At 36.1% G+C, this 21385-nt stretch overlaps 1 protein-coding gene across 1 annotated transcript in view; it reads right to left on the minus strand.

Moving 5' to 3' along the window:
* The window catches only part of AHR (aryl hydrocarbon receptor), a 47728-nt gene extending 37208 nt beyond the window's left edge, over positions 1 to 10520 (minus strand). Inside the window, exon 1 of the mRNA XM_007981966.3 lies at positions 10417 to 10520. Coding sequence (XP_007980157.1) covers positions 10417 to 10481 — 65 coding nt within the window. The 5' untranslated portion in view covers positions 10482 to 10520. The remainder of the gene's footprint in view (positions 1 to 10416) is intronic.
* Between the last annotated feature and the right edge of the window lie 10865 nt (positions 10521 to 21385).

The raw sequence follows: 21385 nt of genomic DNA on the forward strand, positions 1-21385 counted from the left end.
AAGGGAATGGGCTAAATTCTTCCTAATCTTTCATTAAAAAGCTTATGAACTCATCATAGGAAACTGTTTGCTTACACTTCATGCATTTGTAGTACAGTGATTCCCAATTAACACATCTACTGGGATTTGTTTCCCCCTCTCAAATGCATTAGCCATTGTTTGGTAAAAAAAAAAAAAAGAGATATTTGTGATGAATTATATGAAAACCATACTCCTTTTGCTATCTTCCACAGGAAGCATCTCAGCATCATTGATGTTGTCAATAAACAGGGACAACCCTAAATAAAGTATTTATCTTCATATCACCAGCTTCCTGTATTTATTTACTTTCAACTCATTAGAGATAATGTCCCAAAGCCCCTCTGGCACCTGCAGATGGTCCTCTAGCCATCTAACGTGGTCCTCAAATATTAAAAGAAGAATAAATTTGACTTTTGCTATTTACATTTCTTGTTGGCAAATATTAGAGGTTAATGGTGATTACTGGCAATTTTTGCTTTTACATGTAGACAATAATTCTACTTAATTATTAGCTTTCATAGCTTGTGTCTCAATTAGAAAATTCAATGAAACCCTAAACAATTTAGCATGATATTCACCTGAGAAGAAAGACACTCATGGGTCAAAGAGGAACATGAGTTCAGAAATGAGAAGTGGAACAACTTCACACAAAGACCCTAGCCAGGATTTCACAGCAGACATTAATCACTTAAAGTGAATTTTAGAATCATCAGATACCCATGCTGAATTGGAAAACCAAATTAATTTATACCTTATACCTCTATACCTTCCTGTTAGCCAGAAAAGTCATTATCCAGCATTTTCTTATGACAAAGACATTTTTGACAATTCAAATGGAATTATATCAGCTTTTAGAAAGGAGAAATTGGCCTGGGCATAGTGCTATTAATATGACCCAATCGAAACATTTCTAGATAATTTCTTTTCAATGATGCATGTGGAGAAGTAATACTTTAGGCAGAAAGAAGATGAAAAGTAAGTATTTCTACAAAAAAGGTAATACATTGGTAAAATGATGTGTGTGTGTGTATGTGTGTGTATGTATGTATCGACAGATACCATCTCCAGATTGTTTGTACAACTGTGTATATAATAGAAATTGGTGATGGTTCCCCTAGCTATCTTCCCCTAATGATATTGCATTTATAAACAAATTTCCAGTTACACCTAATTACTGCATTTCTCCACTTAACCAACTGAATTTCAAACTTTGCCTATAATGCTTGTGTACCTCATTGTGTAATTCTCTACTGGTTAATAAATAACTGCTAACAAGTATTTATTTATATCCATCACATCCTGGACAGCCCAGGTAAACACTTTTCTCCTAAATATTCAAAAAGTGCTATGGGAGCTAACCAGAAGCAGGAACTGCTTGAAAAAAGATTTTACAGAAAAGGTGGTATCTGAGATGGATCTTGAGGGAGGGACAGGATTTCAGGAGGAGGCATAACTAAGCATTGGTGAACTGTGAGAATTCCCCCATCTGAAGGGAGAAGCACAGGGAGAAAGAGAGAAATGAAGAAAGGTGGTTGGGGCCACATTCTTTCAACAAATATTGAACACCTATCAAGTGCCCAGCACAGAACACTTACAGGTGAACAAAATATACAAAAGCTCCTGTTGTTATGGAGCTTACATCCTAGGTGGAGGATGCAGAAATAAACAAACAAACATATAACTTTTAGGGCGGGTGAGTGCTAAGAAGAAAAATAAAGCAAGGTAAGAAACTAAGGGGTGACAGAGGTGATGCTGGTTTGGATAGCCTAGGAATGTCTCTCTGATGAGATGTTTCAGCACAGACATGAGTAAAACGAAGTGAGCCATGTGGGTGTCTGATGCAAAAATGTTCAAGATAGAGGAGATAGCAAAGGAACAGTAGAAAATCGGACTTAGGCATCTGTTCTTAAGTGTTGAGCTGGGATTTACAAGATCAGCCTGTGTTTTACCAAGCTGACTCTGCTGATAGAGAATACAGAAAGCAGGGCAGGGTTCGCTGAAGTTAGGATTCTGGGATGCCAGGAACTTCTTTCTAAAACATAAATCTGACTATGTTACTCCTCTGATTAAAATCCTTCAGTAGCTCTGAACTGTCCATGTTCCTTAGCTTGGCACGCAAAATCCTTCATGATCTTCCTAGCTTCATCTACCCCTCTGGCTTCATTTATTCTAGTCAAAGCCATTTTTGTCTATTCTACCCCAGAGCTAAGAAATTACTTACAGTTACAACATGTGGTTTGGTGCTTTCATACAACCTCCTTGTTATGTTCCATCCAGTTCAAGTCCCCGCTCAAGTACATCACTTTCATGAAGTCCTCCCTGACCAACCTCACAATGGATTAGCAACTCTGCCCCATTTGACTTCTTATACAAATGCCTTATACAATGCTTCCATTAAGGAATATTCCATACAAACAACTTCACATAAATAGAAAATGTGTATACAATCCAGTCCTGCACTCTTGGTAGCTTTCCAGTAATGATTATGAAACACTGGAGAGAAGAAAGTAACACAAACACTGAAACAAGGCAAGATGCTACGATATAGGGAAAACCAATAGTAACATAAAGGTATCCCTTCATGTGGTACTGCTGCCTGTCTTGTGCTGGCTGTTTACAATATTCAACCTCACACTAGCTTCTGAGGCTTGCTTTTCATAATGCAAAATTGTCTACATTTCTAATGTATTACTACGTGTCTTATAAAGTATTTAATATGAGAGCAAATTTCCATTGTCAAGTAACCTAATTGCTTATGCTTGTTTGCCTAACACTCTTATTTCTACATAAGCTTGAATCATTTTTGTATCCTTAATGCCTAGCATAGTGCTTGACACAGAGTGGATTCTCAATTAATGTGTGCTGACCAAAAGTGCCAAGAAAAGAAATGATCACAACCTGACCAAAGGCAGTGACAGTGAGGTTAGGAAAGGACTGGATTGAAGAGAGATATAAGCCAGACTCAAATGTTCACTGAACTAAACTAACTCGGTATAGGAAGTAAGGAAGAGGAAACCATTGAGTGAGGAGAGGTTGCAAATGGTTCTGCGATTTGTAGCTTGGAAAAACAACTACATTTCCTAATGAGAGCTGTACCAGAAAAGGAAAAAGTGGCTTGAGGATAGACCTCAGTAATACCAACACTTAGGTATAGGGCTATGGAAGAGGTGTAGACACAGAGGAGAAATGATAGACAGGAAAAGAACCAGGGTAGAATATTTTGGAGGTCATAGAAGAAAGTGAAATACACAGAGGAATTAAGGTCAGGGCTGAGAAGTACCCACTGAACTTAACAATTCAAATGTACTGGATTTGAAGCTTTTAAAATGTCAGATTGTTAAAGCTAACAAAGGTAATGCATTTGACCCACTTTTTCACTGATTTTGTGAGAAATGTACAGATTTTGTGAAAATATTTAATATCTATCCATATATCTTGAAGATATACAGAATAATTAAAAATAGAGAGTAATCTTACATTAACTACACTTGACTTGGATTATGCTAATATTTTTACTTTTGTATTGTCTTCGAATCAATACCAAAGGACACTGCTAACCATTATTTAAGGAAAAGGCTGTTTGAAATATAAATAAATATCCCTGTAAGATTGTATTTGGGAGCTCTGGAGTTCAAATATCTCCTGAAATAGACCGTATGATGTTGGTCAGGCAAAGGAGCAACTTATTATTTTTTGAAACCTTTACCTCAAAAATCTTGTCCCAATCTGTAATCAAAATTGTTATAAAATCAAGACTCTAGCTGACTGCATGCCATGCTTCTGTTTAGAAGCCCTGCAAGCCTTAACTGCTGGTGGTAATAGGCCCAACAGTATGCCCAATGCCAGTCTGAATGCTATCTTGAAAGTCTTTTAAGATCGCCATCAAAAACGTCTATAAGGTTCATCTTTGGAGCCAGTGTTTGAAGTAAAGCTGAAAAAATTAACCAAGTTTAATCATAACTGTTTTATATAATATTCATTATAAAACCTCAAAATGACATGCAAAGATATGGTTTCAGTAATCCTATGAGATTAAAGTGACATTTTTTAACAAGAGATTACCTCTTACAGTACTGAGTTTGCTCTATCGCATTTTTCCTCAGGGTGATTTAATCTACTCTTACTGCTTTGGTCTACTTACCCATAACTTGTTTATCTTTATTTCCAGTACCTGTACCTGACTGCCCTTCCATTCACATTCCCCAGGAGTTGGGCACCCACTTCTCAGCACTAACTATGGTGTTACTCTCCATCCAACAGCTAGGAAATCTGAAGTATTCCTCAATAAAATCCCCCTATCATACTACCTACACCCAATAAAGCCCAACTCTTAACCCCATTCATTCTTCATTTCTTTCCCCCAGCTTCAGTGCATCTGTATTTATCTCTGAATATAAATTTCAAATATTTACAATTATAAACTATGTACTTAATGTAATGGAGGGGACACATAGCACAAATAGATCCCAACTTTACTATTAGGCTGAACACAGCTGGATATTTTATTTCCCTATATGAGTCAAAAACATCTACAAAAACTTCTGAGAATTCTGGCTGGAAGCCACTTTTAATGAGTCAGAAGTCTTCTGCCACCCTCCTGCTGCTGACCTATAATTGTGATGAGTTCTTTCCTTTCCCTTTTGTTTGCTATACCTGAGGAGAGATGATGAAATATAAACAGCATAGTTTCTAGCACAAGACATTAGCAGGGAAAATCAGGAAAATGAAATATGGCCTAGAAACCACTGTAAGTTCCATAATCCTGAAAAACTCACTGTTTCCCTTTCTCCCTTCTTCTATGCAAATACACGTTTTTATTTCCCCTTAAACCCACATAAAATGTATCTACCTTACCAGAATCACTAAAACATTACAAAAAAAATTTAAGTGGTAGTTAATTGTTAAATTAGCACATCTCAAATATGTACTATGTGCATGGTACTATACTGGGAAGCTCTCGTAGCTTCAAAGACAAATGATAGTCTTATCTTTAAAGACATTCTTTTTCCTACTGGGAGGAAATATATTTTATAACATGGCAAAATCAAGCATAATATATTGCTCAGTAACACAGGTGCTGTAAAAGAGTTCATGAAGATGTGGCATCTAAATCAGGTCTTAAATACAGGCAAGACACTTCTGTTTCCATGACGGTAGAATACCTAGCTTTCTGCAATTACCCTTCTCTTCCAGAAAATCACACCAAAACAAGAAAAGCAGGAATCAGAAACACAAACTCTGTCTCCAATGAACCTAACAGACAGCTAAACCCAGACGTAAATAAACAGGAAGATGGTAGAAAAGAAATCAATAATAGCATAGAACAGGAAGGAAAATGTAATCACAGTATATTACTTAGCTCAACAGTAAACACCATACAGTCGAAAATAATACAACGCTAATGTGTATATAATCTAAAATTGTGATAAAATATATTGAGAGGATGGGGGAAGGTGAAAAAGGTTAAGGAGAGACAAGAGAGGGCTAAAATCCCTAACTACCACAGTAAGACATCAAAAGATAAGGTCTAATATGCTATACTTAAGATGTGCCACATATATAATTGACTTTTGAAGTCTGCCAGTGTTATTTAATAGGAATACATTTTAAAACAATATTTCAATAGAAAGAAGTAAGAAGAACAAACTAAAAGACTGAAAAATGTAAGACAAAACAAACGAATACGTAAAGGACAACCTAGGTAGAAAATCTGCTAATATAAGTGCTTCTCCTATACACAACCACGATCCCAGCATATAACTTTAATTACCAACCACACTTTTGCCTATGAAATTGACAATAATATTTTTTAAGCAAAAATGCAAAGATACATCACATCCCCAGATTGATGATGGTAATGTAATTAGCAAATTTTTCTTAATCTGACACTATCTCTTGGAGTGTACAATTTGGTTCAACCTTAAAACAACACATACTTTACTATACCAAAATTCCGTTACAAGAATTTTTTCCTAAAAAAATGAATTTGCATAAAAATTTACATGTCCCAACTGTATTCTCTGAAATATTAAAGTATTAAATGGTTGGGCATAAAATTTCCTCCCAAAACAAAAACAGTTAAATAAATTACAGAATATTAGCACAACAGAATATTATGCCATCTTTAAAAACAATGTTTCAAAGGGGAAGGGAGGCAGGTGGCAAATCCATACGACAGGAGAAAAGACTCTAAGATGAAAGGATGTAAAACACAAGTATGGAGATAAGCAAGTACAAATCATGTATGGGAAATGACAAATAATTTATTTCAGCTGTAACACTATCCGAGCAGAAACAGTGAAAACCCCTAGATATGGCTGTACTGCATGCATCACTGAATCTGTTCACCTGGATAGTACGAACGCAAGTCAGTAAGAACACAAGCTTTGAAGCCAAAAAACCTGGGATCCAATATCCAAACTCTTTTTCATTACCTGAGCAACTCTGAATTTGAATCTCAGTTCCCTATGTATAAACTTAAATCCTACTACCTTTCTTTGGTACTATTATAAAAATGAAGAAAATGATGTAAAGAACTGGGCACGCTTTTATCAGAATAAGTGCTAATAAACAGTCATTTTTTGTTATATTAAGCCACTAGCAAAATATCAATTTTAAAAGAAGCGTGGAAGTAGAAAGGTACTGTTGTAGAAGATTTGTATGGTATTTACTTCTAAGTAACTGTCTTAATTAAATACATGAGTAAGCACGTACTATGTAAATTTATTCACCAGTGAAGTAGCACATTTCAGCTGTAGTCGTAATTGAGAACATAATCATATACTGCCTCTTACTGTTTCACGGGAGAATTGATTGTTCTGTGATAATGTAAGCTAAAAGAATAGAATTTATGTTTCTGTTTCATTTATATCTTTAGCAGTCTTCACAGTTTATATATATTTTTTGTTCTGTTTTAGTTGTGAGAGTAGCAGCACAGGTGCTGACTGTCCTGCTTTATTGGTTGAGAAACTTGCCCAGATCTATAACAGTGAAGAAACTAGACCTCATTTTTTAGTTTAGATCCAGTGCTTTCAATTTATACCTGCTTCCTCTTTTTGCCATTTAGTGTCATCTATAACTAAACACTTTCACCTACTTCATTTCATAGTCCTAACAAGCAAGTGTCCATAACTACTATGTATATGCTACCTAAATCAAGCCATTTGAAAGAAAAATGATGGAGAAATAATTGTGTAAATGAAAAGACCCATTCTTTTATTTTAGATGCTATTTTAAAAACAGCACCATAAATTTATATAAAACATTTAATATTATGTAAGTAATACAATTCAGTATTACATGTATGAAATTCATGACATTTAAAAAGAATGAATAGCAAGACAGAAAATGCTTTTATATATTATTATTAATATGTTAATAGAAGTAAAAGTTTTTATCAGTATGCATTTTAAAGAAGGATCAGCTAAGGCTCAGAAGTGACTTTCAGTTCTGACACTTCATGATGGCTTAATCACCACTACAGCTGGTATCATTTTAAAGTGTAGATCCCCTTTTCTCAACACCTATTATTTGCCAACATACAGTGCTAACTTTCTATGTATAGGTAAGCTGAAATCCACTACAACTTATTCTTTATGATTAAAACCTTAAAAATACAAAAATATATCCAAAATTATCACTAGGGAAAAACATTCTATTTAATTCTATAACGGCCTTTTTGACTATCTTCATGAGACAAAATAAACAAACACTTTCGTTTCCAAAGAGAATAAAATAAACACAGGATTTGTTCTCTTTTTCTGAATAGGGTTACTAAGTATGGGGCAACAGTCTAAGGAAAGTTAAAGTAGATTCTATAATGAAGGTTATCTTTGATATTTTCTTCTTTAAAGTAGGAACATGAATTAGATGTAAAGTTGCTTCAGAGCCTTTAATTTCCCAACTTTCATTACTCCCAAAAGAAAGGAAACATTTATTGAGAGTCTACTATGTTCAACATACTTCAGTGGGATTAAATTGAACACATTTAAAATGTATTTCCTACTAATGAAGATAATTTTCAACGTGAGAGCCGCCACTAGGGGGGGTTGATTTTTCTTAATTAATACATCTCAAGACTGAAAGAGCTTCAGGTTACAATTGTCAACTACTTTAGTCCAAAACTTTATGGAATATATATTCCATAAAATTTATATTTAAATAGTTGTCTTTTTAAACAGTCCTATAATTACGCTACAGCATATTTTATCTGTAAATAACATAAAATGGCTCTCATTTAAGAGGTCAAAGTTAAGTAGGTCTGGATAGCATTTTCAGCTCAAAACAAGATCTAATTTCCCCAATGTTGGCAGGTTTTAGGGCTCATTAGGTCACAGACTAGTAGTTTAATTTTAAAACTCAAATTTAATATCAAGTTTAATGACTTCATTTCTAAAATAAACTTTGATTTACTGCATTATAAAGTTAACAATTTTTCATTCAGGTAAAAATAATTTATATACTTTCACTTGATAAAGAAAATACCAGCACTAGCCTTTTCTTAGAGGAAGCTGGTGATATTTAAGGCATTTGTATGATTAGAAGCAATATATGGTGCTCAGTAGAGATCTGATAAACATCTATGCTAACAAAATAAAATGTGGGTGAATGGGAAAAATACTTTTGTTATATTATAAGAAACTAATACAAGCATATTAAAGACTAAGAAAGTATATTAGGATAATCTAATAAAAAGTACATTTTACGCAAAATAACTAAAATCCATAAATGTTAAACTGTATAATGAATACAAAATTATGGCATTTGTTTTTGTTTACAAAGCCACCCAGGTCCTTTTATAACACCCTAACTGAAACCCAGTATCTTAAAAACACATCAGGGAAATCTTCCTGTTTTCTCACTATACACATAAAACCTATGACATCCCTATTATATATGATGCTAAGTATATTATTGCATTAATAAACACATAGAACAGACATTTGGGATGCCTCCCAACTTTAACCATGAAGGACAATGTCAAATAAGACAAACATACTTTAATATAAGAAATCATTCTACAAAATTAAAAGTATTATAAACCGATGTCTCAAACTGCCAAGGTAGAAAACTGCTGGTTTGACAACATTCCCTTAAAACACACTGTACCATAAAACTTCCATATTTTAATCAGTCTATTTACAAATTATTACCCTCTGTTAATGCCAATTCACAAGTCTAGTTCTGAAGAACTATGATAACTGAAATTCTGAAAGGAAACTAAAATTTTAGAATGAAACTTTAAACCAATAACTGGTTTTAAATGTAAATCTTAAAGTGTTATTTTTCTGGTTCCCATTAGTGACAGTTGGAGTCTAAGCAAAATGCACACTTCTGATTTGGTGTGAGAGGACGTTTAAGAGTTCTTAAAATAGTTTATGAAAACCTGAAAAACATGCAGGTAAAGTAACTCAGAGATAAAACTAGAAATAAAAAAATTGGAACAAACACATGAATACAACCACCACACAACAGGAAAAGTTTCCAGCACGGATACTTTTTTCTGACACACAAGAAAATAAAGTATTTGCCATCTCACACAAATATTCCACCAAAATCAACTGACAACGACAAAAGCAAGTTTGTACTCACTCAATTAGAACAAAACTTCGAAGGGGAAAAGAATTAGAGGTAAATGTTAAGAATGAAAACCTCTCTCAAATGCAGTTCTAAATCTTTTATGTTACAGACTCTAAAGCCACCCCAAAAGTGATAAGCAAGCTTCCGAAAAAGATGTCTGAAGAATACAAATCCTCTACCGTATCCTGTCCGTTGCATCCACTCCCACCTGCTACCACGTCTATCCACTTTACCGATATGGTCACGATGAGCGCTACAAAACTGCTGCCAAATAAGTAAATAAGAGCGCAACAGAAAGCCAGTAGGTGGGGACCAAAAAGTACCTTTAGAGGCACTCAGCCCCTTCGTAAAAGTCAGCACGTGTTTAGCTCTTTAAAACATCTCGCCCTACCAGACTCTACCAAGAATGAGAATTAAGACTGTCCTCTAACCTAACCCATGCAGATATTAAAAGTGGAAGGAGATTTCAAGACAGGTTTACACTAACTAATCCATTAGCCCAAGGCAGATCAGAGCTGTCAACAAATCAGGACCAAATCAGAGAGAACAAAGTTACAAATGTGAGAGGGTGTGTATGCACCGGTGCGGAGGAAGAGGATGAGTGGAAGGACAATTTTTAAAATGCAATCATTGAAAACGCGAGAATTCAAGTCCTCGGTCTCCCGACTGGCCTCCAAACCTCGATTCCACGGGCAGTGCCGGGAATGAACCTAATCCCCAGGATCGCAGGGATTTGGGGGCGGGGTGGGGCTGCCTCCCGCACCCGCGTGCCTGTGCGCCCAGCCCCCGCGATGAGGACGCGCTCGGGACACTCACGTTTTCTGCACCGGCTTCCGCCGCTTGCGACTGGCGTAGGTGATGTTGGCGCTGCTGCTGTTCATGGTGCCCAGCCCACGACGGCGGCGGCTACTCCCCGGGCACTGGCGGCCGGGTCCCCGGGACCCGGTGTCTGTCGGGACGACGGCGGCGGCAGGCGCCGGGTTCCGCGAAGCCGCGCCCGCTCCACCTGTGTCCTCTCCGGACAGTGGCGTGGGCGCCGCGCCTCCGCGCCTCGGCTACCGCAGGCTCCCACAGCCCGCGCCAGTCCAGGTGAGCTGCCCGGGCCTGGCGCCGTAAGGGGGGGCAAGGGGCGGAGACCCGCGAGCAAGGCGGCGCAGGTGCCGTCTACACCGGCGGAGGCGGCGCGGCAATGCCCGCAGGTGAGGCGGCCCGGGCAGAGGAAAAGCCTGGGCCGTCTATTTAGAATCCTGGCCTGGGTCGCTTACGGTGGCGCAGCGCTCCGTGACCGTAGCCGCGGCCCCTTGGGTGAGGGAGGCGCCGCCGCGTTGCTCCCGGGACTTCCCAAATCCTGGGTGCTTCCCGCCTGCGGAGCTCGGGGGCCAGCCACCAGTCCTGGCTGCTCCTAGCTTCCGTTCGGCTACACGGCTGCCCCTGGTCTGAGCTGGCGGTCCGGGGCACGCTCTCGGAACAGAGCGTCGAGGGGACTCCCCAGCCGCTGCCTCCCGCCGCCGCGCGCACCGGCTGAATAGCACAAGCACCCCCGACCCCTCACCGGCCCCGCCCCGCCCAGATCCAGCGTAGCCCCGCCCCCTCCTGCTTGCCCCCGCCCATCTGGATTCCATTCCATCTTCCTTGAGGGCCCCACCCTCATCCCGGCACGTGATGACGTAGGACGTAACGACGCCCCCCCGCCGGTAGCCATCTTCGGGCATAGGCAAACTCATTGTAGCTAGACTATACAAAGTATATCAAGATATGCCAAATATAGAGCTTAACTTCGCCTGTTTGAGAGACAGTGGTTCAGCTGACTTGTGGCTAAGAATTACAATTAACTGGTAGACAACCAATGGGACTGTATATTTTCCTAGTTGGGGAGGCTTCAGAAGGCCAGATTTGAGTTGAGACCTGAAGGCTAGGGGTTTTCTTGACCTTTTTTGGGGTGGGGGGAAGTCTTTACAATAGACAGGAAAATAGATAATAAGGGGACTATTATGTGTTGTGTCATGGAGGACAATGTGGAAAAATATTGGGAGTAGTTAACAGTATTGAATGCTGTTGAGAAATTCAAATTAGATGAGAACTGAAAATGTCATTCTTGTCTTCTCAGTGTGTAGTCATTGATAATTTTCGTGAATGCTGTGTTGGTGGGGTAATGGGCCTGCAGATAACATTGAAGTGGGTACAGGATTGCTGGAGATGATGAAATGGCATCCTCAAGCAGACAATTCTTCCAAGTTTAACTGTGGATGAGAGACACATCAGATGGTATGTAGGGGGAGTGAAGGGTTAAATGAGGGTTTTCTGGTTTTGTTTTGGTTTAGTTCTTTAATGGGTGATACTGAGCAGCTTAGAGGGGTGGAGATAAACTATGTAGGGAACCTGAGGGAACAGTTAAGGAATGATAGATATTAAGATAGCGAAAGCTGGAGGGAATGAGTGCCAAAGCATAAATGGGAGATTAGGACTAATAGTTTAGATACTAACAGAAACAGCACTTCCAGTACTTTGCTGTTCAGAGTACTCCACAGCTTCTTATGAGAGTTATAAGAAATGCAGACTCTTTGGGTGTCCATATTAAATCAGACCCCGAAGTTCACAAGAACTCCCAGGTGATTCAAATGTACATAAAGTTGGAGGAGCAGTTGTCTACCATAGCTGGAGGAAAGAAGGATGGTGGGTGAAATGTAGTAGGCTACTAAATTTTGGATCAGAAAGATGAAGGAGACGGAACAAAGAGGGTATTCTAGCATGAGCTACAAAAGAACAACTGTGTTTTGTAGTTGATGATCTTTGTTTAATTTTAGAAGAGCATAAAGTAAAAGTGATCTGGGAAGTGACAACAGGGAAGTAGGTGGACATCCACTCTATATCCTGGATGTGTGATAAGAGAAAATAATTAGGCAGTATTTGGGAAGATCTTATAGGAAAGTGATAGCCTCAGTAAGCCAGCTTTCAGTTTAAGGAAAAAGATGGAGCAAATTCCCAAAGAAGACAGTGTACACTGGGAAAGTTTGATTTTATGAATTAGCAATTGCAGAGGCAAAATCAGCTATCTCTATTTTCCCTTCTCTTTCATTTCTTCATTTATCTGTGCTTACTCAAAACGTGTAAATGTAAAAGAGTAATTTCTTCCTAGCTAGGAACTTGAAGGGTGAAAATTTTATATCAAAACATAATATATTGATTCTGTAGCTTATAACTCCTTTTCATAAAAGAGATGTACTAAATGCAATGAACTAATCTTAATTTAGAGATTTAAAAATATCCTACCCCTTTTAAAGTTGTTGGCTATTTGGTACAGTCATTTTCCACCTTATTTTGACTTTCATACCCTTATTTTTTATGTTTAACTTTAGGGTTATTTTCATTATCCAGAAGTCATATGCTGTATTATGTTACACAGTCTTAGTTAAGTAACAGATATTTGCATAATTAAGATTAAAATTGAATATCAATAAAATTCCCAGAATTCATTTTGATGGTAACTGAACTTACCTTAACAGTTTTGCTAGTATGTGAATAAAACTTGTATAGTGTAATGCCATTTAAAAAAAATGAGCTGCCATTATCTAGAAACTTCCTGTACTGGCACTGTGGAACATGGTTCTCAAAGTATGGTTTGTGGCCGTCTGCTAAGATTTAAAAATTTTTTTGTGAGCAGTTTTTTTTTTTTTTTTGTAGTTACATGATTTTTTTTCCTCATAATTAATTTGGCTATAAGAGTCAGTGAACATTTGATTACCTTATCCAGAGAACATCCTTTTAATCAATTGGGTTGAGCTTACTTTCTGAGGTTTCAGATGCAGCTGTATGTATGTGGGTTTCTTTCTCCTGAGAAATAGTATGAGAAAAATGTTATAGGAATGCTATTATAAGTATCAACTGTTCTTGAATAAAGGAAAATAATCAAAATGAATGCTCAACCTATTCTATCGCAGTTCATTTCACTAAGCAAGATTTTAGCCCCATATAATATACCAGACACTGTGGGTTATGGTAGCGATATCAGACATGTTCTTTCCTCTTAGAGCTTCCATTCTAATGAGAGAGACAAGAATTAATCAGATAGTTACACAAATGAATGTATAATTACAACCGGAACAAGTACTGTGAAATGAATACTCTGAGATTGTATAATAGGTGGATTTGACTTGGTAAGGGGAGGTTACCCTGAGGGAGCTTGAACTGAGTTTTGAGGCATGGGTAGGCATTTTATAGGTGACCTGGGGAGGAAGGGGTATTTCATGCAGACTGAACGTGTATCACTTTTTAATCTCCTCTTCAATTCTGCAGCTCCTTCAGGCCCTCAGAATTATCTATTTCACTCATACTCTGCTTTTACAGTTTACAGCACACATTGTAGCTATATGAAGTATTTTACAGAGGGTAGTCTATGCTTCCTAAACTATGTACTGAGGCACCCCAGGAACACCACAACAAACTTACAGGGGCACTATCATGGAATATTTTAAATTTTCAAGGCCAACACAGTGACATCAGTTGGACACCATGCAAACCACTTTCTTGAGGTAGTTCAGAACTTCTACACATTAAATTGTACTTTATTCCTTTTGACAACATCATCATATCTTTGTGAGGCTGTGTTTTTGTAAATTGCTGTAATAAAACACAAGGACTATGGGAAAATTACTGTAGAACAGGAATGAGGGTAGTGGATTCCAAGTCTATTCCAAGATTTGAGAAGTTATAAAGTGCCCAACAGATGTGCACATCCCATTAAGAATGAAAAATGTTAATGTATATTACTTTTTAAATAGCTACTAAGTTGTTAGGACAGACAAACATAAGTTTGGATTTAACTGTTTAATAAATGGAACTGTTAGGTGTTTCTTTTAGCTTGCAACACCATGAAAAAATTACTGAGACACTAGGAATGCTGTGAACTGAGAAAGTTTGGGACCTTTGGCATAACTAAATCCTGCATTTAACAGGTAAGAAACTTCAGGCCCAGAGAGATCAAGTGCTGTGCTAATCATAGCCTAGAATCTGGGTCTTGTGACTTCTACTCCAGTCTAAAATGTATAACTTATCTCACTTTGAACTGTTCTGATTCATTTATTAAAAATAATCAGTTTACACATTGCTTGCTTTTACTCCTAACACTGAAGAACAGACATAAACATCTAAATGCTTAATGTCTTCTTTAGTTGCTTGGATACAACAGTGTCATAGAAGCCACAGAGAAGTAATTAATAGATAATGCTAATCTTAATTCTGACAAAGAAACTACAATATAGGAATAATTTATTATTAGTCAGAATTTTTTTAATTCACTTATGGATAATGCTTTGTTGTAAGAAACATTTAGAAACGTTTAATTCACTTATGGATAATGCTTTGTTGTAAGAAATGTTTTTAACACGTGAAAGTACATTATTAAAATGTTAACATGCAGTAAGTTTGGATTTCGATTTTTTTTCTTTCCGGCCCTTTAATTCTCACTAATTTGAAATTTGATTATGGGGAAAGTTATAAAAAAAGCTTTGTGTTTCACGTGCTAAGATTCATGTCAAATTTATTAAACATTTTATTAAAATATATATGTATAAATATCATTTTTACTAAAATCCATTTAACTTTGGAGATAAATATATTTGTAATCTACATAACAATACATACTTTCTGCATTTTAAATCATGATATAGAAGAAACTGAAATTAAGATAAAATACATTTATTTAACAGAAAATTATTAACTTGATAAGAACAGCTTAAGGAAAAGTAACTTATTGTAAAACGCTGACCTAAAATATATAATTTAGATTTGCTAAACTTCAAAAGGCTATCATTCTTATTCATATTAAGAAACAAAATGTATTCTTTACTGAAAATGTTTAACAAATTAATTAATATGTGGACAGTGTCTCAACATTTGTTGTGTATTGTAGTCACTTGAGAACTGTAAAAATTACTGATCCTTGGCTCCACCACAAAAATTTTTATTTAATTTATCTAGGTTGTGTCCTGGAATCGGGATTTTACAGGTGATAGAGGTATTGTGGCTATGTAACAGAAGATCCTTATTCTCAGGAAATACATGCTGCAGCATTCATATATATATACACACATATACATACACACACACACATATACACAATTGTGAAAGGTATACAAACATTTGTGGTATTCTTTCAACTTCGCCATGTGTTGAAAAATTGCACAATAGAAAGAAATATGTGCAAAAATAAATAGCCATGTACTTCCAAGTTTAAACAATTGAGAGAAAAAATATCTGAAGCCTGATAACTGTTTCCATGGGAGGTCAGGACGGAGACGTATTAGGCACCTAACTTTTATGTAAGATGAAGCTTTAGACCTTGCTCTAAATCTTTATATTACAGGAAACAGATGGAAGATAAATTTAAAAAGATTCAAAGTTTCTGCACTTCTCCAGTTTAAAAACAAAGTTAGAATCCCAAATCTCCATTGTACAGCCTCTGTGGGCTGAAGAATATGTGTAGTTAGTTGTGCATTTCAAGAATTTAGCTGATTTATACTAACCACAAATTATTCATTTTGCTGTATTCACCAGTTATTTTACTAAGATGGTAATAGTTTCTAATGCCTTACTAATACCTTTTGGCTTGTTCTTATGCATCCACTTTCCTGTATATAATCGCTGACTTTTCTAAGACTTTCTAATGTATCAGTAGACAGGACTTACGTCTATAAGACTTACATGCTAAAATAATAGATTTTTTTAAAAAAGCTTTTGGAACAAATGTTAACTTGTACTGCAAGTTAAATCTTTTCACATTAATACTATGCAAAACAGCTGCTATAAGTAATATTCTTAGGACTCTCCTCACTCAGATCCTATACCAAGCATCAGAAATACCTGCCATTACCTGATTGGTAAGTTGATGAAGGAGATCTGGTTACATAATTAATCAAGGGGATATAGCTGAGGGTGGAGTGTCCTGTAAAACAGAATGGTCTCCACCCTTCCCTCCTAAAGCAAGCTGTAGGAATTTTCCTTGTAAACCTTTAAACTTTAGTTGAGTGGTCTTCCTGCCTGAATGTAGAAGCGAGGGCTTCTGATGAAAATGAGTAGGAAGGATTCAATTTATTCCCAGATCTTGGACAAATCTCTTACATTCTTTTAATCCTGGCTTTTGGTTGAATTCATTCTGGTGATCTGAGTCTTTAAATAATTACATAAAGCAAATATGTTTCGGAGAAAAGCATGTGAATCGAATAATTATTTTGGGATACACTGGTATTTAAAAAAATACCAAATAGATTATAATGTAAACAATCCCTATCTAAACTCTTCAGAAACTAGGGTTTTCAAATATTCATTACATATTTGTGTTGCATTTTTCCATATTATTATTTAAACACATTTTGTGAGTGGTCATATTTATGCCAGCTTTTTGTATAATTCTTTGAAGCAAATCTCCCCTATAAAAGAAAGTTGACATACACCTGTATTAGTAAAAACACCAATCTGTTCCTGCTAGAGTGCTTTGATTGTATATGTAAAGCAAATGAATAATATAAAATGCAAACTTTGATTTTTTTTAGTTACTCTTGAACAGTTCAGACAAATGTTAATTTCAGTAAGAACTGCATTAACAAGATGATGAGAAAAATGGAGGTCAGTATCGGGTAATTCAATCCCCCAGACCACTTTGTTTTAATTAATATTTGCCTATTTTAGTATACAAAAAGGTTGACATTCTGATAGAATTTTCTCAAATCTTTATAAACATGCCCTACATGAAATATTAATAAAAGAAATAGCCTCACATACAACAGTTTATTCTTAAAAAGTTTGTTCATACTGAAGGTATTAGCCAATTATGAAGTAGGTCGTGGTTTTAGGCACACACTCAGTCCTTCTAAAAGAAATGTCTATCAGTCGAGCTAAAGGTGATTTTTTTTCAATAATAATAAATCGTACTTAATAGCTGTAGTTTAATAGCCCTTTTCTTACCTTTTAGTATCTGCTCAACAAGATGAGGAAAATACATCAGTACACAAAGTGAAATACACTTATCAAAACTGAGCACTTTATGTCATTACATCTTTAGGGTCGGGTCTCTAAGTGGCAATTTAAGTTTTATTTGGAAACTATACTGCTCAGTAGATGACTAGAATAGTAATGGTTAATTTGGTAATAAACAATAGCATTGATTTAAGCCAGTAATTTCTGAGCTCTATATTACTATATGTTATGCTCAGAAAAAATAGATGGTAAATATCTGTCACTATGAAATTAACACTTAATTTTTCATATTTTTTCTGCACATCCTTTTAATTAATAGTCAAAAAATAAGAAAACAAAAACAGAAAAGGAGTGTCAAATGTTGTTATTTTCCAATTAGCTCTTACTAGAGTCATGTACACCTCATTATTTTACCTAAAGAATAATGAAAAGCACTATCTTTGACATTGAAATATATGTCCAACATAAGTCTGTTTAAAAAGCAAGTGTTTAAAAAAGAATGTACACACACAAACATATATATATTAAATAATACATGTAATTATGTATATATAAAGTCATCATAAAGGTGCCTTCAGCTTCTGTAGTTTACAACTTATGGTCTTTGGTAATTTCTTTTTGTTTGTTTTTGTTTTGTTTTGTTTTTTGAGATGTAATCTCAGTCTGTCACTCAGGCTGGAGTGCAGTGGCACAATCTCGGCTCACTGCAACCTCTGCCTCCCGGGTTCAAGTGATTCTCCAGCCTCAGTCTTCCAAGTAGCTGGGACTACAGGCACACGCCACCACACCTAGCTAATTTTTGTAATTTTAGTAGAGACGGAGTTTCACCGTATTGGTCAGGCTGATCTCGAACTCCTGACCTCAGGTGATCTACCTGCCTCAGCCCCACAAAGTGCAGGGACTACAGGCGTAAACCACCATGCCCAGCCTGGTCATTTCTTATAGGATACTAAATATATGGGATTACCGAGATAGGGATGTATTTTTTAAGTTCTACTCTCTAGCCCACTTACCAAATAATACTGCTGACTTTAATGTGAAAGATCCTTCAACAAAAAAGAATATGCTATCACAATTTTTAATTATTTTTGTTTCTAATTTGAATGAATTTAGAAGTTAAACTGGACTTATTATTTTAGTTTCCTATGTAAAAAGCAAAGGAAAAAGCCTTATTGTGTGATCTGTCTCTCTAATATACCCCTCAACATTTTTATGTGTGTATATTATATATAGAGGTGTTTGTGTGTGTACACAGAGAGAGAGAGTACATAATGACTTTCAGGAGTGAAAACAGTCTTTTACAAAAGATGGGTTCCAATGACAAATAGAAATGTTCAGAAAAAATCTCAGGATCAATTGTTTTCTCTAGCAAGCACCCCAAACTTCTCTCGAGGTTAATCATAGCCTTCACTGCTTTCTATGCTGAACACAATAGTTGTCTTTGATTTAAAAATGTGTCAACTCTTACAAAGTTAATGTTCTGTATCTGATTAATATGTGGAGATAAATAATCTGTGAAACTGATGTATTCTAACCTACACAAGACTCAGATAACTTCTTTATTTGATCCTTAAAAACCACATACATTGTTTCTTTATGTTTTTTTTATATATATATATATATATTTTTATTTTTATTTTATTTTATTTTTTTTTTGAGGCAGAGTCTCACTTTGTCGCCCAGGCTGGAGTGCAATGGCGCCATCTTGGCTCACTGCAAGCTCCGCCTTCCAGGTTCACGCCATTCTCCTGCCTCAGCCTCCAAGTAGCTGGGACTACAGGCGCGCACCACCACGCCTGGCTAATTTTTTGTATTTTTAGTAGAGACAGGGTTTCACCATGTTAGCCAGGATGGTCTCGATCTCCTGACCTTGTGATCCGCCTGCCTCAGCCTCCCAAAGTGCTGGGATTACAGATGTGAGCCACCGCGCCTGGCCTATTATATTTTTTTAATATGCTCTTAGCACAAAACTACTGGATCCACTTGATCTAACAACTTTTGGACAATAATTATTTCCTTGTTTAAAGAGCACAATCAAATCTCTTCTAACTATAATAATGATATCTACCTTTTATTTATATGAATTTAATCACCTCTTTAATTTTAACATAGTATTGTTGCTTAAGTCTAATCAGAAGTGTTAGGTAGTAATTTATATTGTTCTCTTACGGTATATGTTAGGAATTTTTGTACTTAGCCATTGTATGTGCATTTTAAAATATGTTCCCCAAATTACTTTAAAGTGCATTTGAAGTGAAAGTGATGATTTAATTGAATATTAATGAGATATTACTGAGGCATTATATTTTTTCATTTTGTCCAAATATTTTATTTGCATAGTTCCTATTTTTAATTTTAATATTAAAGTACAAATCTGGGAATATTTGCTTCAGAGAGCTTTCATTCTACTTTTCTTTTATGTGTAATTAGAATTCAAGAGGATTTAACATCCGAAATCTTTCCTTTTTTAATGTTTTTCTGTATATGGTCAACAGAAAACAAAATAAAGATAAGGTACAAATATTGCCGTATTGGTAGGTTTTACCCCAAAGAAGAAAAAAACACTAATGCAGTCTCTAATAATGTCCTTTCCCCCATTTTAATAAGAAGGTTTGTGTTGTTCTGACATTAAATGGATTAAGCAGCAAGCCTGCTGAGAAAAATACTCAAAGGTATTAAACCCTAGCAGTGTTGGTTTAACTGTAATTACTGTAAAATAAGATTAAGTCTGAGTTTGGAAGAAGAACTAGGTTTGACATAAGACTAAAAGGTAACAATGTTCACAGATGCCTGAATTAATGCTTCAGTGAAAAATATAATTAGCACAAGATTTGAAAATATGTCTCCTTTGGCAAATGTCTTCAGAGAGTAATCAGTGCTGTAGACTGATGTAGTGGAAAGAGCACTGGGCAAGTGGCCAAAATCTTTGAATTCAAGTTTGTTGCTCTACCACTCACAAGTTCTGTGACCTTGGATAAGAAATTTGTAAAACCTTTGAATCTCAGTATGGTGGATATGGCCAACTGGCAACCATTTGTACTTTTTCATACTGTGTATTTCTATACTACAGCAGCTGGAAAGCTAAAAACTACATTCTCCCAGATTCCTGTGCCATTAAACTTCTAAATGTAAATAAGTTTCATCCAATTAGATACACTTGTTGAAATTTGGAGGCAAAAGTCAAGTGGAGGTCATCTTCCTGCTGCGTCCATTGTTTTCTGCTAATAAGTGAGATGTGGAAACATGATTTTTCTGTGATGGGTTCCAGCATCCGAGTTCTAGGGTCTGAGAGGCTGTAGGGGTGTGAGCAGTAGTGGCTCCCTGATCTCTTAATTGTAGCTACAGTGGTATGATTTTGAAGTCAATAAATTTTGTAGTGACTTCTGGAGTCCCCACTTTTCTGATTGAAGCAAAGGTCATTTTTCTCTAATAAGTCAGTTCTACAGTGTTCTGGAAACATTTCTGAATTCCCAGCCTAGAGCCTCTCTCTCTAATCTTTTCAAAGGTTTAGTAAGCATGTTATTCCCTGTTTTAAATCCCTGTTTACTTAAAATACCTGAAACTTACTCTGTTTCCTGTACTAAAACCTAACTGACACATATGTTCGAATTTCATTCATACCTTACGAAGTCTTTGAGAGGATTAAACCATATTAAGCATATTTAATATTGCTTCCTCTTTTGAAAGATAGGTATTCATGATATGAAAAGCCACCATCAAAATTGTTTCATGGCATTCTCTTGTCATTAATTTTGCTCAGTTAATATAGTCTAAACACAGTTTGTGAAGTATTGGTTCTCCTGGGCAAACAATG

The sequence above is a fragment of the Chlorocebus sabaeus genome, chromosome 21, assembly GCF_047675955.1.
Source record: "Chlorocebus sabaeus isolate Y175 chromosome 21, mChlSab1.0.hap1, whole genome shotgun sequence".
Classification (NCBI taxonomy): domain Eukaryota; kingdom Metazoa; phylum Chordata; class Mammalia; order Primates; family Cercopithecidae; genus Chlorocebus; species Chlorocebus sabaeus.